Source organism: Leptonotus elevatus, chromosome 12 (genome assembly GCF_054856555.1).
Source record: "Leptonotus elevatus isolate MCC_2025b chromosome 12, RoL_Lele_1.0, whole genome shotgun sequence".
Taxonomy (NCBI): Eukaryota; Metazoa; Chordata; class Actinopteri; order Syngnathiformes; family Syngnathidae; genus Leptonotus; species Leptonotus elevatus.
This window is the reverse complement of record NC_141250.1, coordinates 17530618-17552099: the sequence shown is the minus strand read 5'-3', so window position 1 is coordinate 17552099 and position 21482 is coordinate 17530618. Positions and strand designations below refer to the sequence as shown.

At 38.3% G+C, this 21482-nt stretch overlaps 2 protein-coding genes across 9 annotated transcripts; both read left to right on the top strand.

Moving 5' to 3' along the window:
• Positions 1 to 49: 49 nt before the first annotated feature.
• col28a2a (collagen, type XXVIII, alpha 2a) lies at positions 50 to 15441 on the top strand. Of its 8 annotated transcripts, XM_086091760.1 has the most exons (40): positions 50 to 275; positions 398 to 560; positions 749 to 857; positions 1106 to 1129; positions 1336 to 1417; positions 1908 to 1939; positions 2036 to 2171; positions 3011 to 3585; positions 4112 to 4132; positions 4239 to 4298; positions 5436 to 5489; positions 5936 to 5980; positions 6064 to 6090; positions 6172 to 6216; positions 6299 to 6343; positions 7387 to 7440; positions 8228 to 8296; positions 8400 to 8468; positions 8576 to 8644; positions 9045 to 9113; positions 10069 to 10137; positions 10232 to 10300; positions 10410 to 10478; positions 10567 to 10638; positions 10717 to 10785; positions 10872 to 10943; positions 11012 to 11080; positions 11212 to 11280; positions 11353 to 11421; positions 11506 to 11574; positions 11657 to 11725; positions 11916 to 11984; positions 12068 to 12136; positions 12222 to 12302; positions 12393 to 12428; positions 12514 to 12550; positions 13098 to 13655; positions 13998 to 14284; positions 14368 to 14599; positions 14680 to 15441. In XM_086091760.1, the coding sequence occupies exons 5-40, from the start codon at positions 1399 to 1401 to the stop codon at positions 14886 to 14888; spliced, it is 3732 nt and encodes a 1243-aa protein (XP_085947886.1). In that variant the 5' UTR covers positions 50 to 275; positions 398 to 560; positions 749 to 857; positions 1106 to 1129; positions 1336 to 1398; the 3' UTR covers positions 14889 to 15441. The 8 variants fall into 8 exon arrangements, with proteins under 8 accessions (XP_085947886.1, XP_085947887.1, XP_085947888.1 ...); XM_086091761.1 differs by lacking the exon at positions 1106 to 1129 and having other exon boundaries at positions 406 to 560; XM_086091762.1 differs by lacking the exon at positions 1106 to 1129 and having other exon boundaries at positions 398 to 495.
• A 1000-nt stretch (positions 15442 to 16441) lies between these two features.
• Positions 16442 to 20933, top strand: bbs5 (Bardet-Biedl syndrome 5). Its single transcript, XM_086090932.1, has 12 exons — positions 16442 to 16621; positions 16771 to 16853; positions 16953 to 17018; positions 17206 to 17255; positions 17480 to 17607; positions 17689 to 17824; positions 17950 to 18045; positions 18285 to 18347; positions 18422 to 18556; positions 19493 to 19576; positions 19936 to 19959; positions 20066 to 20933. The coding sequence occupies exons 1-12, from the start codon at positions 16560 to 16562 to the stop codon at positions 20165 to 20167; spliced, it is 1029 nt and encodes a 342-aa protein (XP_085947058.1). The 5' UTR covers positions 16442 to 16559; the 3' UTR covers positions 20168 to 20933.
• The last annotated feature ends 549 nt before the right edge of the window (positions 20934 to 21482 follow it).

Sequence of the window (21482 nt, the reverse complement as noted above, 5' to 3'; positions counted from 1 at the left end):
AGACACTAATTAATGACGTCACATTCGGTAAAAAAAAAGTGTCGGGTAAAAAAGAAAAGAAAAACATTTTCATTTGGCAGTCTAGGTTTACTTTAACTTCAAATTTATGCCACGAGCACATTTTTTTTGTTACTCTGAGTGTTATATTTGAGTGAAGCGTATCCAGGTTCATGAACATTTATTTTGTGTTTTTAAACCAAATTTGATTAAAATAAAAAACATTTTCATCACAAATGCAAGACATAATCAAGTAGCGGTCATTTGCAACGGCAACGGTAAGTTCTTGTTCTCGGTCTGAAAAAAAGTGGTAGAGGTGCATCCCTTGTTTAAATGCATTCAACAAAAATGCATTTTTCAAATGGATTGTAGTTATGTCATCCTGTCTAACCTTGTTCAGGGTCATAGGAAAGCTGGAGACTATTCCATCTGATTTAAGTTGAGAGGTGAGCTACAACAACCCTGGAGTGACGCATGGAGGCAGACTTCCATTCACAGGTGTACAGAATATTGTATACTGTATTACTGTAATCATTCAAATCGTCAGGACCATAAAACAAGAGGTGGGTGTTGAGAATGGCTATTATTTTTTTCTCAACCAAGAAATACTGTCACAGCACGTATAAAAGATAAATGGCTGCATGTTGTTTATCATAGTAGAGCAACTGGGTGGATTTTGCCAACCTATCATTCATTCAGCGAAACATTCTTTTGTGTCACACGGTCTCCTCTAATTACTTCTTGCCTGCAGCTTCGCAATACAAATCCTCCTCACCTGGAAACAGTGGGCAGAAAGCTCCTTGAATCCATCGCCCGCAGTGTACACCGGACCAACCACCGTGGGCGGAGGACACCGAAAGGTCAGTGATGGTCATCTATCGAGGTCGGAAGGTGAAAAGAAGGCCTGTAGCTGTTGTTTCCTTTGGGGGAAAACAAACAGCCTTTGTTTTTTCATTCATTGATTTTTTGAAGGAAACAAAGTCAAGTTTAGATTCCAAACACAATAGTTTCACCAACTTGTTTTGGTTTGTTTTTGACCTTCGGCACCCAGTGGCTTTTCAAGATTAATTTAACACCTTCACCCTTTTAACCTACTTTCTCCATTCAGGACTGTTCCGGCCTCAGTGCAAAGGTAACTAGGTCATTGCCAGGTTGGCCTCTTAACCTTTAGAATCTCCCAGCTGAGGAATGTAATGCTTACATTTATTATAATTACTATCATTTTACCACTAGGCCTTTTAGCAGAGCGCTATTTATGTTTTAATTCTTATTATTATTGTTTTAACCAACATATGTGTATGTTAGTATGTAATATGTAATATTTTGTCCCTCATATAGCAACAAAAGGCGCTGCAACCAATTCAGGGCATACGGCAAGCGGTATAGAAAACTGATGGATGGATGGACGAATCGATAAAAGGTAACCAAAAAGTCATAAACAACTCCCACAATGATGCGTGCACTTCTGTAACAGTGTCAATCAATATGTAAATCTGGCTGTTGTATTGGAACTCATTGAAGTGTACAGTGAGAGCATTAAGTCATTTAGAATCACATTTTCTACAACCTTTTTTATTTCACACAATGTCCAATAAACTAAAGTGAGAAAAAAGTTGATGACTTTCAAAATTTCAAATGTGGAATTTCAAGTGTCTAAAATTCCAACGTCCAACACGTCATGCTTGGGAACATATTCCTGCCTTCTTGCGCCCTGAGGCGAGAGAGGGGAGTCTGCATGAGCAAGAATCCATTGAATTGGTTGGGTGGTTCTCGCTTATAAAAGAAGTGCACATAGTCCAGGTTCTTTGACTCTGCTTCCAAGAAGGTCGACATCACCGTTGCTGCTGATGGATGCTAAATGAGATAACCGCTGCTTTTCATACAACGTGGTCCATCTGCTGGCCCCGCAGGTCCAAATACTGAAATACTGCAACATCTCAAAGTAGGTTGAACAGTGAAGTCTGTTCTCTTTGGACGCTTTCCATTTTGCATGCATTTAGTTTGTCATTGACGTGCTATTCTTTTATTTGTAATGGAGACTAGGATGTTCCTCTTTTTGGAATCGATGCTGTTGGCCACAGCGCTGACTTGTGTCTGGGCTCAAGATTTGCATGATAACAGGAGAGCAAAATCTCACACGAAAACAATGGCTGCAAATATTTATGATGGGCAAGGTAAGCAATCAGTCAACCTATCTATCTATCTGCAATGTATATAATGTAATGAATGAATGTGGAAAAGTCTTACATAAGAAAAATCTCATTTCACAATAAGAATTCTATCATTCTGTCCTACGAATAGCAACGTGAAGTGAAGGTGAATTTGACCTTCTGCCATCTAGTGGAAGTGCATTAAATTTTTCTGCCTGTTGCTATACGTGACTGTCATAGATTGATAAAGAAAGATACAGTGTTTGTTTGTTTGTTACTTTTGGTGAGAATAAAATAAAGTTAAATTGGATCTTTTCTGATAGCACATTTGATGATCTCCCGCAGTATGTAGTAAAGTATTACATTCACTCCATTGCGTTTACTTTTGTCACGTTTTGTATCCAGTAATTTCAATGGAACATACGTTTTTCCTTGCACTCAAGTATTTATGTTCAAAATAAATAGTACATTTACTCCATTAAATTGAACTACATTCTGCACAATACTTTTATTTTTGGTCAATCTATCATTTCTTGCAGAGTCTATTTGTTGAAAATGTTTGATATTTCAGCCCACAAGAACTCAATTTTAAACACGACTATTTGAATAAGTATTTAATTGATTGTTGTTCATGTTTTAATGTTTTGATACTGTTGGGCAATATCTGCATTTGCACATTCCTCTTTTATATTTTTTTGTCTATTTGACGTTTATGCTCTTGATTAAAAACTCACAATTCATTTGAATACGATTTTTCGTAGTCTGTTCACGGCGCACTAATTTACTGGTTTAAGGAACCTAATTTGATAACCTATCCTTGAGTAAAAAGTGTTTCAAGAGACTCCTCTCTTTTCTTCACGCAGCCATCCTGGATGAGGACTGCAGCTTGGAGCTCTCCTTTCTGCTGGACAGCTCTGAGAGTGCCAAAGACAACCATGAGCAGGAGAAGCAGTTTGCTATGAACTTGGTGGATCGACTCCAAGGCGTAAAACTGCAGACGGGCCGCAGCTTGAGTCTGAGGGTGGCACTGCTCCAGTACAGCAGCACAGTCATCACTGAGCAAAGATTTAACGACTGGAGGGGCACGGAGAACTTCAAGAACCGCATCGCTCCCATCGTTTACATCGGCCATGGCACCTACACCACGTACGCCATCACCAACATGACCAAGATCTACCAAGAGGAGTCCAGCCCGGGCAGCGTTAAAGTAGCTGTGCTCCTCACTGATGGCTCCTCCCACCCGAGGAACCCGGATATTTTCTCTGCTGTCGCCGAGGCCAAGAACCAGGGTGTCCAGTTCTTCACACTGGGCATTACCAGGACCGCCAACGAACCCTCCAACGTGGCTCAACTCCGCCTCCTCGCCAGCTCTCCTACGACCCAGTTCCTCCACAATTTGCAGGACAAAGACATCGTTGAAAAAATTGCTACTACGATTGTGAGTACATGTCTTTGAAGGCACCTTTTTTGCTTTCGATTACAGAAGGCTTGTGTAGATAATTATGTATTGATGTATTTATTTATAGAAGTTAACTGATGAAAAACAAATTAAAGGAAACCTCTATAGCCTGGATTATTATTTTTTTTTTCTGTTTTAAAAATAGTATGACATCTTCATTCTCTTATTTATAAAATTATTTAAAAAAAAATGTTTTAATTAAAATTTTAATTAAATCTAAAATATATAATTAATAATTAAAATATATAAAATATATTTTTCAAAAGTTGTTGTGTATACCAGTTTCTATGTATGGTTATATTTATTATTACTTTAATTTGTTTTAAACAATCTGCTGTATGCTGCTTTACCTAACACTGCTTGCTCTAAGACCTGAATTTCCCCAATAGGAATCATTCATTTATCATTAACTGTGGATCACCACAAACTTATCTTAATATAAGTAATCAATAAATGAACATGAATACAAATGTAATTTAAAAATTATGTTTGCTTTTATTTGCAGAGTGACCTTGCTGATGAAGGCGTAAGTATCGCTTTCCTTTGAAACAAATTACACTTGCTAAAAGAAATAGAAATACTGATTCAAAAGCTGATATTATGTATCGATTCTCTTTCTTTTTTTCCCCCAGTGCCCACTGACCCAGAAGTGTGCCTGTGAAAAAGGCGAGAGGGGCCCCAGTGGGCCTGCGGTGAGTATCAACTTTTTTTTAAGTGTCAGATGTCGACATGCCCTCAAGACAGTTTTTCCCCCCTAAGCTTTTGTGTGAATGGCAATTGCACGTGTTTCAACAATCATGTTAAATGCTCGCTGTAGGCATTTTACAAAAGCAATATATGCCAACCATTCACTTCATTAGTACACAAATCCTACCTTTACAAAGATTGCAATTTTCACTTTTGATTGATACTGTCGGAAGGAGTAGTCATTATGTTTTGATTGCCATATTTTGCTAATGAGAACAGTAAAACATTAGAAACACACAAAAGTAGTCTATACTACTGTAAACTACAACCACAATAATAAAAATAAAAAAATACTGTAATACCTCTTACAGTGAAATAAGCAAGTCGATTTTTTTGTCTTATAAATGAATCATAAATTAATATGAAAGGCAGTTTATTTATCTACTTCAATTAGAGTTAACTTACTAAACACGCTACACAAACATATTGGACGCTATTTGGGCACAAAGTCACCAGGCGGTACAGAATATTGATCTTTTTCTTCTTCTTTTTTTGTCCTTGCCTAGGCGTCAGCATGTGCAAACCTATGCATTATTAGTTACCTTTGTGCATGATGGCACTAGATTATCTCAACCCTGCACTTGCACACCCACATAGACGCTTATGCAAACTTCCATTCAAGCAAGCTGGCAAATAATCACGGCACGCTGACAGACAGTCGCGCGGCCGTTAACCAGGTGCTTTCTCCACGGAGGGATTCTTGACATTCCGCTCAAGACAAGGCTGCTCTCATAATTGCTCTTATTGGTTTAATGGTCACGAAGCAGCAATGTCTGGAGGACAGCAACTGACATCCATCCAGGTGCGTTTCAACGCAATGACCCCCGGCCTCGGAGGGGGCGAGACCACTCATGTCCAATTTATGCTCCAGATGAGAAGTGACTCATGATGTCAGGCATAAGTGCTTTTGCACCTACTCAAACAACAGTACACATTATCTGTCGTGGTGTCTCAGCCTGTCAAAAAATGCACTTTTTTTTTCTTTTTATGGCTCTAAGTGAATTTATTGTATTGCAAGGAAAGAGTGAAACACCAGAAGTGAACCGCCAAATCTAAAACCATAATTCTGTTTCCTTCCCCAGGGGAAGAAAGGCCGTCCAGGAGAAGAGGGAACCCCCGGGCTAAAAGGACAAAAGGTGTGCGCCTATTCACACGCATGGCTTCACCCTTCTGGCTGACAAGCTCTTAAAGAGTTATTTATACCTTTATCTCAGATTCTGGGTTGCACACTTGAGATCCATTTTTCAGTTTGAAGCAAGTTATCTTGATGTTGGTTTCCAAAGACTTGGAAATTATTATTAAGACATTTACCAGAAAAAAAAATATTTCAGGTTTCAGAAAATGAGGTATACATTTTTTTTTTTAAACAAACACAACTGTACTAACATGGAAAATTGATATGTAGACAAGTAAACCATCATTTGGCCAGACTTATGTGTTTTCATTATCTGCATCCAATCACATTCTGTCTAAACATCATAATACAAATCATGCTGTTTGATTAATTTACCCTGCAATGACAAATAATTATCTAAACACTTAACTGTTGATCTAATGACTCAGCATCATGTTGACATTTCAGGGCGAAGCCGGAATAAGTGGTACACCTGGCCGGGACGGTGCTGAGGTAACTAATCCTAACGTTCGATTGAAATCTGCACATTTTTACCGCATCTTACTCTTGAATTAATTCATCAAATATACTTGCAGGGAAAACCAGGTTACAAAGGAGAGCATGTGAGTCATCGGGATAACAGATAAGAGTGAATTTGATCAAATTCCATTCAAGTCTGCATGAGCATCAACTTCTATTCACAGGGTGAACGGGGAGAGTGCGGCACTCCAGGACTCAAAGGAGACCGCGTACGACAACATGAATAATTCATTGTAATATTTTTTTAAATTAGCATAATTGACCTGTCTATTGTCATGTGACCTGCTCCAGGGTCCTGAAGGTTTGATTGGTGGAAGAGGACTTAGAGGACTGCAGGTCAGTAAATACTGATACATGTGATATTATGATGACAACGGGGAATAGATCTCATGACATATGACAATAGTCTTGTTAAAGTCATTTTAGACAACTTTTTTCTTGGTAAACATTAGAATTAGGCATACATTCCAGGTAGCTAAGTGAACACATTTTAAATGAATCATAATCCAATTTTATGATTTGTTGATTTTTATTAATTGGTCATTTTTGTGTACATAATTTTGCTTCCTGGGTGAGTTTGCTCCCCCTTTTTAACTCATTTGCTTGCAAAAACGTATAAATACGTTCTATGTTAAATGTTTTAAGTGTCCCAAAGACGTATTTATACGTGTTAAATGTTGTTGTTTTTTATGCTAGAGCAACCAGAAGGCTTTGTCGCAGCCTCTGAACTGCAAAGAACGGGTGAATCAATGGTAGTAATTACAAAAACGGCCAGCAGGTGGCAGCAGAGCATAAGAGATCAGCCAGGGCCATGTTGCAACAAAGCTGTTTCCCCTTTGTTTTAAACAGATTTATGAATAATGATGAAATTTAGCTATATTCTAATCCTAATTGCTGCAAAATGAAAACTGATAGAAATATTTTTTTTTTCCTGATGAAAGAAGAGACTAATCTTTCTTTGTCCATGTTTTTATAGCAATAGAACACAATATTCATCAATCAGTCAAAATCCAGTAAAACAGCCAGGAGCAAAGGTGGTTGCTACAGTGAAAATGGCTGGGAGTGAATGAGTTAATCACCAATTTTGCCTGCATTGTCATTTATTATTTCATAACTGGAGTACATAATGGATCCGGTTTGTCTCACAGTTAGGCCGTAGAAATATTCAATCAGCTATCTAATCAGCAATGAAGAATAATAATGAGTAGAAAATGTAAATAATATTTTTTATTCTACTGCTGTATAAGTATGTCAAGCTATTATAGCAAATGTTATCTGCTGACTTTGAACTTGCTCCTCAAACATGTAGATCTTACTTCTCATTCAAACATACAAGGTCAGATGCACCCGTTTTTTAATTGCATGTTGTGTGTGTCCAGGGACTACCAGGACCACATGGAGACATTGGACCAGAGGGCACACAGGGAAAGCAGGTTTGCATCTTTTTAAAAAAATTCTAAACAACATAGCACCTCTTCTGTTACCTTGGAATTCTTTTTATGATAGCTTGTAACAAGAGGTTGAAATTTTACAACCACCTTGTGTTAACATGCAGATAAGACCCCCTAGTGAGCATTTGGTGATGTTCCCCTTCATTATTATAATAGTGAAGGAATGAACGTTCAGAAATAAATTGTTTATGTTTTTCACCCTGGCTTGAATCCAGTTTTTAAAATGTGAAAATTGACGGGCTAATGATTAGCATCTACGTGGTGGCGTTATAACGGGCAAATGAATATACTAAGTCGCTTACAGTAGTTGTGAAACTCTTCTTTGTTTGTGTCTGCATGATTGTATTATACTGCCTCTCGATGGCCAAGTCGCTCACTGCAGAAGAAACCACAATTAATTAACTTTACAGTGCGCTGGATAGGAAGTGTAATACATTGGCTGAGTACCCAAACTGAACAGTTACAATGATGTAGGATTTAATCCAACTAAAAAAAAAAGCTTCCATAGTCTCTAAAACATGCCACAGGGTGAACTTAATTTCTCTGAAATGATTGTACAGTAGTTGGTTTTTTTTTTAGACCAAAATTGTACAGTAGATGTCAAGAGCATTTGATCTTTTTATGCACTGACAGACCTTTTGATGTTCAGTGTCAAGGTTATATACTGTACACGCTGAGACATTGTAACTTGAGGGAAACTGACAGATTGAGCTCAAAGCATGTCCTGACTTGTGAGGAGACGACTGATAACTTAAAATTTCGACGACAGGGGGAACGCGGACCACCCGGGCCTCCAGGTATTCAGGGAGAAACTGGCATTGGGATACCTGGACCAAAAGTAGGTCCTGAAGTCTTTTCTTTTGCTTCGTCTATTCTATCTAGACTTGTTTATCTGCCCTTACATTTCTGAGTGTGTTAATACATCCGATTAAATGTTCTAGGGTGACATGGGATTTCAGGGGCGCCCAGGTGCTCCTGGTCATGCAGGCGTTGGTGCACATGGTCCACCAGTGAGTTTGGACTGAATTGTCCTTCATAATACAGTATATTTGTGTGACAGCAAATTCTCAGACTAACGCTCTGTGTGTCTCATATGAGCAATGATGTTTTTTTACAGGGACCTCAAGGGCCTCAAGGTGTTCAAGGGGAAAAAGGACCCACGGGGGAGGGCCTTCCTGGACCAAAGGTTCAGTATTATTTAACATGCAGTACACATCTGTTTGGGACAAGTGTTACTGGTGTTACTCCTCTACTGATCTCAGAATCCTCTAAACAGCCACCGACACGCACACAAATGCACTAAATTACATTTCATGACATTAGCTGCCAGCTGCTTCTTCTTTATGTTTACATTTCAATGGTGTTGGAAAAAAGCCCACTCGAGGGGACTCATCTCGACAGGAGATGGAATGAAAGGAAAAATAAATACTAACTTCCATTCCATTCAGGTGGAATCATCTGAATGAAGAGCAAAACAGGTGCCAACACGCTGCTGTCTCAGTGGAGAACAATACAAGCTTGGCAAGGACCCAGTAAATATCAAGTGGTTCTGATGTAACTAACACGACATGATTTTTGCTCCGTAGGGAGATCGAGGGCTTCCAGGACCGAGGGGATCGAGAGGACAACAGGGTGCGGGGATTAAAGGAGAACAGGTAACTTAATATAATTTTATCTCTTTCTATCCTGTTGTTTTTTCTTTCCTGTAACTGCAGCTGGACGGAGTCCAGGAAAAAGTTCCCCACGGGGAAAATAAAAGTATATCGTATCGTATCGTATAATTATTATATCATAATAAAACAAAAAATATTCAGCATAAAATGTCAACTCGTAAAACTATTTTGACAGAAGTACATACCAGTACATGCTTACACTCTAAAAACACTTGGGTCAAAAGTAACCCAATTATGGATAAAAAATGGACCGATCCACTTTATGGGTCAATTTGACCCAACTTTCTGGGTTGTTTTATACAAAATGACCCAATTTTTTGACCCCAGTAATGGATCTGACCAATATTTATGAGTCGTTTTACACTAAAAGACGCATTTCTTGACTCAATGTTGGGTCAAATTGACCCAAGTAGAGGATTTGTCCATTTTTTACCCATACTTGGGTTACTTTTGACCCAACTGTTTTTAGAGTGTAATGTAAATTACATACGGTATATCAAGAACTATGATAGCTACAGACATTTCTTTGGTACCAAAAATGTCTGTAATAACCATTATTATAATTAACTTTTAAACATTAACATATCAACAAATCCATATTTTCAAAGTTTTGGCTCATAAACCTATTTTTGGCACTCCCAAGTCTGCAAAACTACATCTATCTCAAGAACCCTTATAGATACACACGTGCACTATATTCAACATTAGTAGATTTATAATGAATTCGAGATGTAAAGGAAAACCAAATACTGTATTTTGGTTGACATCTTGGATTTTGGGGCCACCATCTTGGAATTTTGTGTGGCCATAAGCGGTATTTATTTATTTAAAGAGTGAGACTTCAGTACTGTATATGTTCCAAACTTCATGTTTGTATCTTTATTTTATTTTGTTTTTATTTTTTTTGTATGATATGACTTTGACCCTTTCCTTCCAGGGTGAACTGGGGCCCCCAGGTCCCCCAGGGCTCACTGGGCTGACAGGAGTGGGTATACAGGGAGAGAAGGTCAGCAAAACAATTTACATTTTCATCAGTTCACACTCTAAGCACATGCATTTAGCAGTTGGGATCACTGAAATTAACCTTGCTTACGATCCAGGGAGTTGAGGGTCCAAGGGGTCCACCAGGAGTAAGAGGGCTTCCAGGAGAGGGTTTGCCTGGATCTAAGGTTTGTGCAAATAGTTCTCAAAATGCATACGTCAGGATGCAAACAATAAATGCATACTCTACATACTTTACACAATTTTGAAGCCCCAACATTCTGTTTCTTTCTCTAGGGGGATCAAGGTTTACCTGGAGAGCAGGGGTCGCCAGGAGAGAGAGGTATTGGTGAAGCTGGTTCAAAGGTAGAACAACTAACTCCTCCTCCAAAGTTTTTTTTTTATGCCAATGAATGGACTATGATATCATTTAGCTGAATGTATCATCACATAGGGAGAACCTGGATCTGCTGGTTTAGGTGGCTTACCAGGTCTTCCAGGAGAGGATGGGGCCCCTGGGCAGAAGGTAGAAAACATTACACCAACCCTGATTTTAACCTAACTACCGAAAAAGGCTCTGTAGCTCACCTTTTTACCCTTTTAGGGGGAGCCCGGGTTAACCGGTTCAAGAGGTTCTGAAGGACCTCCAGGAATTGGCACTCAAGGAGAGAAGGTTTGTATTTTGGTTTTGGAGTTGGTACTTGGCCTCTCAAATTGAAGCACAGATCATTCACTCTATGCGTGGTATTCCTTTAAAAGGGGGACCAGGGTCTGAGGGGCATTCGTGGGTTACATGGACCTCCAGGGATTTCAGGACCTTCTGGTCCAAAGGTAGAAATCAAAATATTCTTGATGAAGTTTCTGTCATAATAATGCAAACTACGGCATCCACATGTTAGGGTGAACGTGGGGTACCAGGGCACCAGGGCATTCCGGGTCAGCCAGGACGATCCATAACTGGTCCAAAGGTGAGTACACAGATCATGAATATTCATGAATCAAACTGTATTGTATCTTGGTTAACAAAATGCGCTTGTTGTTCTTTAAATGCACCGAAATACCTTACTTAGACTAATAATACTAAATTTCCTGTCCTCAGGGGGATCAAGGTCCCACTGGTCCCCCTGGACACATTGGGGAAACAGGCCTTGGACTTCCAGGTCCAAAGGTAAATGCTACTGCTATAAATACATCAGCATTGTGTTACTGCTATCATCTCAACTGGGTTTTGTTCCATCAGGGGGATCGAGGTAATACTGGTCCACATGGTCCACCTGGTCCAAAAGGCGAAGGCAGTCCAGGACCTTTGGTTTGTAAAGTCATCAACCAAGACATAAGCGCTCTTAGCCTACCTTTTATATTGCTAAATATAGTAGACATGTTTCTTTTCCAGGGCCTCCCAGGAATGCCAGGTTTACCAGGAGAGCCGGGTCCAGAAGGGATAGGAATTCCCGGACCAAAGGTTTCACTTTATTTATATAAAAACTCATTTGAAATGTTTTTTAAATGATTGCTTTAAATCAGTTTGGTCATGACTATTCCAGGGTGACATTGGCTTTAGAGGATTGCTAGGCTTGCCCGGCCCACCTGGAGAAGGAATACAAGGACCTCCGGTGAGATTATCACTAGATTATTTTATGCATATTTTCTTCAAACTGTGTGATTGCTTGAATTTCCCACTAAAAATATGATTTTTTAAAAAGGACAGCGTTCGCATTTCAGAACCAATTCCGAACAAAAATGCTCCTGATAAACATCTGGAATCTGAATTATCGATTGTGTTTTTTGAAAATGTCTTCCAAGGGTAATGTTGGGAGGGCAGGACCTCCTGGCCCAAATGGACCACCAGGAGAGGGTATTCAAGGACCAAAGGTAAACATTACCACCGATTCACATCCTAATTATTTATAGGACTTAGCCTTACTAAAAATGTTTATCTACTAATCTAACTTCAGGGGGATCCTGGATCCCAAGGTATGACTGGACCAAGAGGGCCGAGAGGAGACGGGTTTCCTGGAGCTAAAGTAAGAGTTTTCATTGTTTTTGACAGTTGCTTCTCATCTACTCTATCGAACTTGCTGATTTCTGATTGGTCCTTTGTTGATACAGGGTGACCGTGGGTCTCAGGGTGAGAGGGGAATGAAAGGTGCAAGGGGAGATTTGGGAGATTCCGGATTGCCTGGTGAACTAGTAAGTAAAAATCCAAAACCCAATAGATAGATGTGAATATTTACTTTGATATAGATAACTGCGATATGTTTACGTTTCATCAAATAACAGGGAAGACCAGGAACAAAAGGAGATGCGGGCCTTACAGTAAGTTCCTTTTGAACCATTTCTGACTGTTCTGACAAACTTTAAAGGTTTAGTTCTGATGCTGTTTGTTTTTTGTTTTTTTTAGAGAGAGGACATTATTAAGCTGATTAAAGAAATATGTGGTAAGTGTAAGTCAAATTAAGTCATTCACTCCCAGCCATTTTCACTGAAGCAACCCCCTTCGCTCCCGGCTGTTTTACTGGATTTTGACAGATTTTGCAAGGCCCACAGAATATTGTGTTCTATTGCTATAAAAACATGGAACCTACCAAAAGAACGATTAAGAGTTTCTTCTTTCATAAAGAAAAAAAGTATATTTCTATCTGTTTCCGTTTTGCAGCAATTAGCATTAGAATATAGCTAAGTGTCATCATCATTCACAAATCTGTTTAAAACAGTGGGGGAAACAGCTTGTTGCAATATGGCCCTGGTTGATCTCTTATACTCTGCTGCCACCTGTTGGCCGTTTTTGTAATGACTACCATTGCTTCATGCATTCTCTTCAGTTCAGAGGCTGCATCGAAACCTTCTGTATGCTCTAGAGGAAAAAAAACATATTTGAGAGCATGGTAATATTTGAAATGCAAATGAGTTAACGTGTCAGTATCGGGAATATCAGGTAACATATAAGGGATAATCAAAGTGGCAACTGTGTTTTGATGTTGTCAGGATGCGGCGTCAAGTGCAAAGAAAGACCAATGGAACTCGTCTTCGTGATCGACAGCTCCGAGAGCGTCGGCCCCGACAACTTTGAAATCATCAAAGATTTCGTCACCAGGCTGGTGGATCGGACCACAGTGGGACGCAATGCCACGAGAATCGGCCTTGTCCTCTACAGCCTGGACGTCCATTTGGAGTTCAACTTGGTCCGCTACATGAACAAACACGATGTGAAGCAGGCGATCCGAAAGATGCCTTACATGGGGGAGGGAACCTACACCGGCACCGCCATCAGAAAAGCCACCCAGGAGGCTTTCTACAGCGCCCGGCCAGGTGTCAGGAAGGTCGCCATCGTCATCACCGATGGGCAGACGGACAAGCGAGAGTCTGTTAAACTCGATATCGCCGTGAGAGAGGCCCATGCCGCAAATATCGAGATGTACGCTCTGGGGATCGTCAATTCTTCGGATACGACGCAGGCGGAGTTTCTGAGAGAACTCAATCTCATTGCCTCTGATCCTGATAGTGAACACATGTACCTTATTGATGACTTCAACACTCTGCCAGGTGATAATGGAATGTTGTGGTAATTGTTCTAAAAAAAAACATATACTGTAACTCACTGAATTTGAGAGACAATATAAACAGCTCTACCGCAAATTGTAAAAATCCGCCACAAGATCCACGTGAAGCTCCTAAACGCATTTAAATATAAGTTCATTGGCACCAAGATGCCACAAGATGGTGGCAAAGCACTACTTATTTCCTCATGAAGCTCCTCAACTAACAATATAGTTCATTGGCATCAAAAATTAATTAACCGATTTCTATGTCCAGTAACAGTCTACATTAAAGCATAGGTGAAAATGTATGATTTTTTTTTCTTCATCTTTTACTTTCTGCTTCCAGCACTGGAGTCAAAAGTCATCAGCCAGTTCTGCGAGGATGAAAACGGTGCCCTCATCTACAATCGCATTACAAACGGGAACTGGAATGGCAACAACGGTGTCAGTATCAATGGAAATAACGGATACGGACAGCATACTAACGGATTCAACGGTGGTAACGGAAAAAACAAGAATGAAGTAAATGTCAATGCGTATAAAGAGGAGATCACCAATGTGAGACGTGGCAACAGCCGAGGCCGTGGAGACACTTTCACGCTTCCAATCAGTGCTGATCCACTTCCTATACAGGTCATTTCTCAGATTGATTTGGCTTTACAAATACTGATGTCAGAAATAAACGAAATGCTGAAATTGTTTTTTGTCTCACTCAGGTGGAAGAAGATGAGGACGGTGAAGATTTAGATTTGAGGGCCCATGTGAGGGCCAGCAGCAGCGTGGTTGTAGTGAACAAAACAACTTCTTTGTCACATGTGAAGGAAAGCGCCGTCTCCAATGAAGCAGTCTTATCATCATCATCATCATCTTCATCATCGTCATCCTCCTCTGCAGGATCTTCAAACTCTAATCAGTTGCAGCCTGTGGGGAGTCCGGTCCTACCTGAAGGTGAGTACAGCGTGCAATTAATCCCACTTGACTTATTATGCATTGTTTCATCACAAAGAGTGTTTTTTTTTCTCCCTCAGAGGTTCCAGTTCGCGATCCCCGCTGTAATCTCAGTTTGGACCAAGGCACCTGCCGATCGTACAACATCCGCTGGTATTATGATAAGCAGGCGAATTCATGCGCACAGTTCTGGTACGGAGGCTGTGCTGGAAATGACAATCGATTTGAAACCGAAGATGAATGCAGGAAGACTTGTGTTATATTGAGGACAGGTATACAAGATTTTTAACATCAAATATGTACATTTGAACAATTTATGATCCTCTATTAAATGTCATATTCAGATTATTCCAGCAGGGCTAAAGTAAAAGCAGACATTTTACAATACAATCAATCTGTGGTGACTTTTTTTTTTTTCTACATCAAAGTAATATGGCGATATTGCTTATTCAACCAAATAAATGGCCAACTAATATTGCAACGAAAATACTAATATAATTCACTGTCAGTGTGGCATTATACAAAATGCCCAACAGCCTTTTTTACACCTCTGAGCCATGTGCTGCTTTACTTTGAAATGTATGCTATTGCTGTCAGACAAATTATTTCAATGTCTGGTCAGGTGCTAAGTTGTAATTGGCAGCTGCAATACAGGGACACTTATTTTTAAGATACGTGTGCAGAAGTCTACTGAAGTTGTCATCAGGTGAGAGGTGATCCTGGTCTCTTTTTTTAATGTGTTCATAATCCCTCCATGAAATGTGTTACGTTGGGCTGTGTTTGCAACTGTTTGAACAACTGTCTTTATTTGTGTTTTTTATTAATAAAATAATAAAACTGTTGTTTGTTTGCTTTGGTCCTTAGTGTCCGTGTCGGCCCTTTACATATTGCATATCGCATATTAAGCAGCCACATTGTTTTGCCTTAGTAAAGTCCATTTAGCTTAATGCTAACAAACAACGCCATAGACAGGCTAACAAATACCATCACTATTGCATATATAACCCTTGAAGCAACAGATATTTGAACACACGCACGCACGTACACGTACTCACCCACATACAAAATATATATATATATATATATAAATAATAATAATACAAAATAAAAAAAAGAGCAATGATGATGACATTTCCGAATGAACAATACTGAGCTCTTTAAGAGAGAGAAGAAAAAAAGATATTTGAACACAATTGCCTACATGTGTGGAGCAACATATGTAGGCAGATAATATGCAAATACCCACAGGCACTTAAAAAAAAAAAAACATTAAAAAATATATATATATATATTATGTCATTATTACGTCTAAATTGAGTCTCAATATTATAGAGTGCCATTTTCATACATTAGCACTCTTATTCCTTAAAACACAGTATGTCAAGGCCCTTGAAGGACAATGCAAGTCAAACAGTAGTACTGAAGTGGCAAATAAAGCAAATAGCAGCAGTGAAGTCGCAGATGAGCATCGTAATTTACCACTTTGTATTAGTCTTCAAGCAAAACGGAATGTTGATATTTGGGGAAAAGAAAATATACTCTACGTACATCTAATTGGTTATAAATAATGTTACAACGACTAATGCTTGTTGCTTGTCAATGTTTTCAACAGCAGGTAAGAATTTAGCAAATATGTAGTGTTTAGTACATTAGTACTCCCCCTTGCTGACGTCACCCCAGCGTGTGAAGTAAAATTTACACTAAACCGATTAAATGCACTATATGCTTGTTTAATAGATTATTATTTTTTTGAATCTGTAACAATTATTTTCACTCGTCTAATTTCTGTAGCTGAAGTCACTTAATTTGTCCCCTCAAACTTGCCGTCTGTCACCATGGAGATTGTAGCTCAGTAGAAGCTTCTCAGTTTCGTAAATCTGCTACTTAACCAGTAACCGCTACGGTCTTATCAACAATTATAATAAAAAAATAAATACGCTCGTCTGACAATTTTTCAACAATGGCATCCGTTTTAGATGCTCTGTGGGAGGACAGAGATGTTCGTTTCGACATAACCGCACAGTAAGTTACACTTGTTAGCTTTGCTGATTAGCTATAAGCGAGGTACAGCCTTGCCTTGCGATATCGTATATTTACCTCGCATTTATTTATGGCCCTGCTTGCTTATCATACACAATACACGTAAACATCACTATAAATTTTGCCCACAGGCAGATGAAAACTCGCCCTGGTGAAGTGCTGATAGATTGCCTGGACTCAATCGAAGACACGAAGGGAAATAATGGCGATCGAGGTAGTTTTTGTGTTAAGACTATGAGGACAACTTGTGTTTGGCTGGCCAAGTATTAAGTACATGATATCTATCTAAAGATTTTTCTCCCCCCCACCATAGGACGACTCTTGGTGACAAATCTGAGAATTATTTGGCATTCTTTGGCCTTGTCCAGAGTGAATTTGTGTGAGTAAACAAAGCTATTAGTAATCAGCAATGTCGTGTTTAATTAATAGTCAAGCATTTTGATTGTTTTCATTCAATGGTTTTACTTGGAGATGGGTACATTTTATTTTTGTTGCACTTACTCTTAGCTTAAAAAGGGGGACTGGATTGCTCTATTACAAGTGCAATTTCTAATTTCGTTTTTCAGCTGTGGGATACAACTCCATCATTAACATCACAACAAGAACTGCAAACTCAGTAAGTATACCTTTTGACTATCTACTATCACATTTTTAAGCAGTAATTTAACAGTTTTAAGTTTCACTGTCACACAGTGTAAACACAAGTTAATCACTGTTAAAAGTGAACGTTTAAAGAATGAAGTTATTTTGATTGTACAAAATGCCCCGAAATGCAAGAAAGGAGCAGCCCTACGTCCAGATAAACAAGCAAAGTCATGAACTTAAACACTTTTCTTCCAGAAACTTCGAGGCCAAACGGAAGCTCTGTACATCCTGACCAAGTCCAACAACACGAGATTTGAGTTCATCTTCACCAATGTGGTTCCAGGAAGTCCTCGCCTCTTTACATCCGTCATTGCTGTGCACAGGTAACAAAGAAAGGGAGCTGCTCAACATAGTTGCACTAAATACTGAACTACAGTAATATTTCATGCGTTTAATTGACACAGGGCCTACGAGACGTCTAAAATGTACCGAGACCTGAAACTGCGAGCAGCGCTTATTCAAAACAAAAACCTGCGACTTTTACCTCGGGAGCAAGTCTATGACAAAATCAACGGCGTCTGGAATTTATCTAGTGATCAGGTGCTGACTGACATTAAGAGCAATTATACCACTATGCTGAATTGAATTCCATGCTGATGAATCATTTTGTTTCAAATGTTTGTTGATTAATATTTTTTGATTATGTGTACCTTTGTGTCTTCTAGGGGAACCTGGGAACCTTCTTTGTCACCAATGTGCGGATTGTATGGCATGCCAATATGAATGAGAGCTTCAATGTCAGCATCCCTTACCTCCAGATTGTACGTATATTGGATTTAATTAACAGAAGTACGATCATATTGCTCAGAGAATAGCAAAAATAATATAGTTGCTGTATCATTTATCATTTTAAACATTGTATGTTTGATTTAAATTACTTGTTTCATGTTACAATATAATTATAAGTGATCTCTAATTTTATTCATTTGCAGATTAGTAATAATAAATGATAATAATAATCTGTTTTATGCACGTATTTCTATATCTTCATCTCCTAAAGTGGTCCATCAGAATAAGAGATTCGAAATTTGGCTTGGCATTGGTGATAGAGAGTTCCCGCCAGGTAAGTTTATGATACTTTACAGTTATAGTTGTTTTTATGCTTGTAAATGACAAATGTCTACTGGGTTTTTGTAGAGCGGGGGCTACGTGCTGGGGTTTAAGATTGACCCTGTTGATAAGCTTCAAGATGCTCTTAAAGAAATCAACTCGCTACATAAGGTATACTCCACCAACCCCATATTTGGAGTGGACTACGAAATGGAAGAAAAGGTATGCAAACATACAGGTGCGTCTCAATTAATTGGAATATCGTGGGGGGAAATTGTTTCAGAAGTTACATTTAAAAAAGTGAAACTCATGTATGGATTCAGTAGATACAGGAAGCAAATAATTCATGATTTATATATATATATATATATATATATATATATATATATAATTTACAGGTATTCAAAACCCAAATTTCACCATCTCAGGAGGTTAATTATTATATAAGAAACAATCCAAATTAAAAAAACGTTTCATGAATCAGTAACTAGTTTCACTTTTTGACGTTAACTACTAAACAAAGCTGTTCTATGATCTTCTAATTTATTGAGATGAACCAGTATACTAAACTTGAACGACTCAAAACAAACTCCATATATTTGTTTACTCTTTATCATCTTTACATGAAAATGTATCTGTTTCCCTAGGCTTGTTGCAAAATTAGCATTAACGAAAACTAACAAAGTAACTGAAAGTAAAATTATAAGATTATTTTTGTTTACAAAGTAAAAAAAAAAAAGTCCTTTTTAAAAAATTATACTAAAGAACACAATTTTACATGTATAAAACTAACTATAACTAACTAGCTAACTAACCAAGTATAGGAAAAATGTCCTTCGTTTTCATCTTTGTCAAACAATTTCACGCAAGCTTTCCGAGAGAGATATATATATATATATATATATATATATATATATATATATATATATATATATATATATATATATATATATATAAACTAAAACTAATAACAAAGTGAAGCATTTTTAGAAATAAATACAAAAACTAACAAATTCGCTCTAAAAACAATTAATACTACGGACTGAATTTAAAAAACAAAAGTAAAAATAAAATAAGAACTCACTATAATGAAAAATCCAAACGTATCATAACCCTGGCTCGTCGCCACAGTGATGTTTGTCCTAACAATACTTGTAGCCGCTGCCATTGGAAGAAGTGACGCAGGAGCAGCCTCCCGATGACGTGGAAATCGAGCCGGACGAGCAGACGGATGCATTCACTGTGAGTCCTGCTGTTTGCTTTTGTCACTCTCGACACCCCTGCTCGGGGACTCTGTGGTTTAGCGTTCCAGCTCCAAGAATAGCTGCTGACCACTGACATGTAACATCATGACCACACAAATGTATTCAACCTGTTCTGAAAGAATAGTTGGAAAACAAAATGAGCTAACTGTAGGTTCATAATTTAGCAAGCAGAATGCCACACTGTTTGTTTTTAATCTAAAAACGTATACCTATTTAATATGTCTTCAGAAAGTGAGACATCTCATTTATAAATGTATAAGTTCTGTACTGTATCTTTCAGCTATAGTTCTTCCTTTTAAAAAAACAAAAAACTTATCAATTGTTGTTTGCCCACAGGCATACTTCGCTGATGGCAACAAGGTAATGCCCCACAGTTCATTTTACATGAATTTGAAATTAATGATAACTAATATGCTGTGGTGCGTGACGTCACACATTTTTGATCACATGCTTCTGTTTTGTCAAGCAACAAGACCGCGAGCCTGTTTTTTCGGAGGAGCTTGGCCTCGCCATTGAAAAACTGAGGGATGGATTTACGCTTCAAGGACTGTGGGAAGTCATGAACTAAAATATTTTATATTTATGTATTATTAATGTATAGATGTTATGATTACAGAAACCAGGTTTACACAGTTGTATAGTTTTTTTTTTTATATAGTGGATTTATACAAAATATATTTATTGTGAGCATATGTCTATATTATGTAGATTTAAAAAAAAAAAGTTTTTAAAGCAAATACATATCTTGTACAGTTTATCTGTGTGTATACTCTAGTTTCATAGCTAATGCATTATATATACGTGAGAGAAACGGTGTCTAAACACAGGTCTCAAGTATTTTAATAATGCTAAAAGAGGACAAAGTGTCATCGCCTATAGTAGCAGCTGTTCACTCAGTGTGCTGTGCTTACATGCTAGTGTACTGGTGACCACTGTCACTGATTTATGGCTTAATATCCCTAAAATGCCAAACATGACCAATAAGTACGAAAACAAATCTGACCAAATCATTTTCTGTGTCATTGACTTTGTTGTAATTCTAACTTAGGTGGCAAAAGTACTTGCACTCTGTAGGCCCTACTTAAGAAGAAATATGCATGTGTTTAATAGAAGAAAAAAAATCTGTTCTTGAGTAAAACCCAATTAAAAAATTATTACACTTATATACAATAGGCCTACCATTTTGATGACTTCATTAACTTTCATCGTGTTTGTACTGAGAAGCCATTTCAAGTGCTACCTGGCACTGGCTCAACTTTTTATGCCATTGAAATAATGTGTTTCCATAACTTTGCTAACACTCTGAACTGAGGAACAAACAAGATAAATTATAATACTGTACTATTCATTGAATGCCAGAAACGGGTGTTTTTTAAGCTGGCACAAGATGTAACAAATTGTCACAAATCGTTCTTGTAGCTCACATTTTTCGTAAATAAAGGCTACGGATGGGAAATGTCTTTCTTCTTCTATCTGTGTTGTCGTTAAAACAGTTCCGGTAAAGTAAAAATAAATGCATTCTAAATTTGATATACCACAGAGAAGGGTGTTAACAATGCTTGCTAGCTCGATGGCTAACAGGCTTCTAGGGCTCCTCACCGCAACAGACTTGTCCGCATTGTCACCTCCTCACTTGGAAGTAGTATTTTCGGGTTGTAGCTAGCAAACTGTAGTTGTAGAAATGGGTCTAGTAATTAGAAATGGTAAATCCTGGTCCAGAAAGTAAAAAAAAACCCTGCCACAGTTTAGCTTTAGCCACTGGCTAAACCCTGCCAAAGTTTGGCTTTAGCTACTGGCTAAACCGTTTACCACTGGCTAAGACCTGCCACAGTTTGTTTTCAGCCATTGGCTAAAGTCCTGGTCCTGGATTTGATACCTCTGCT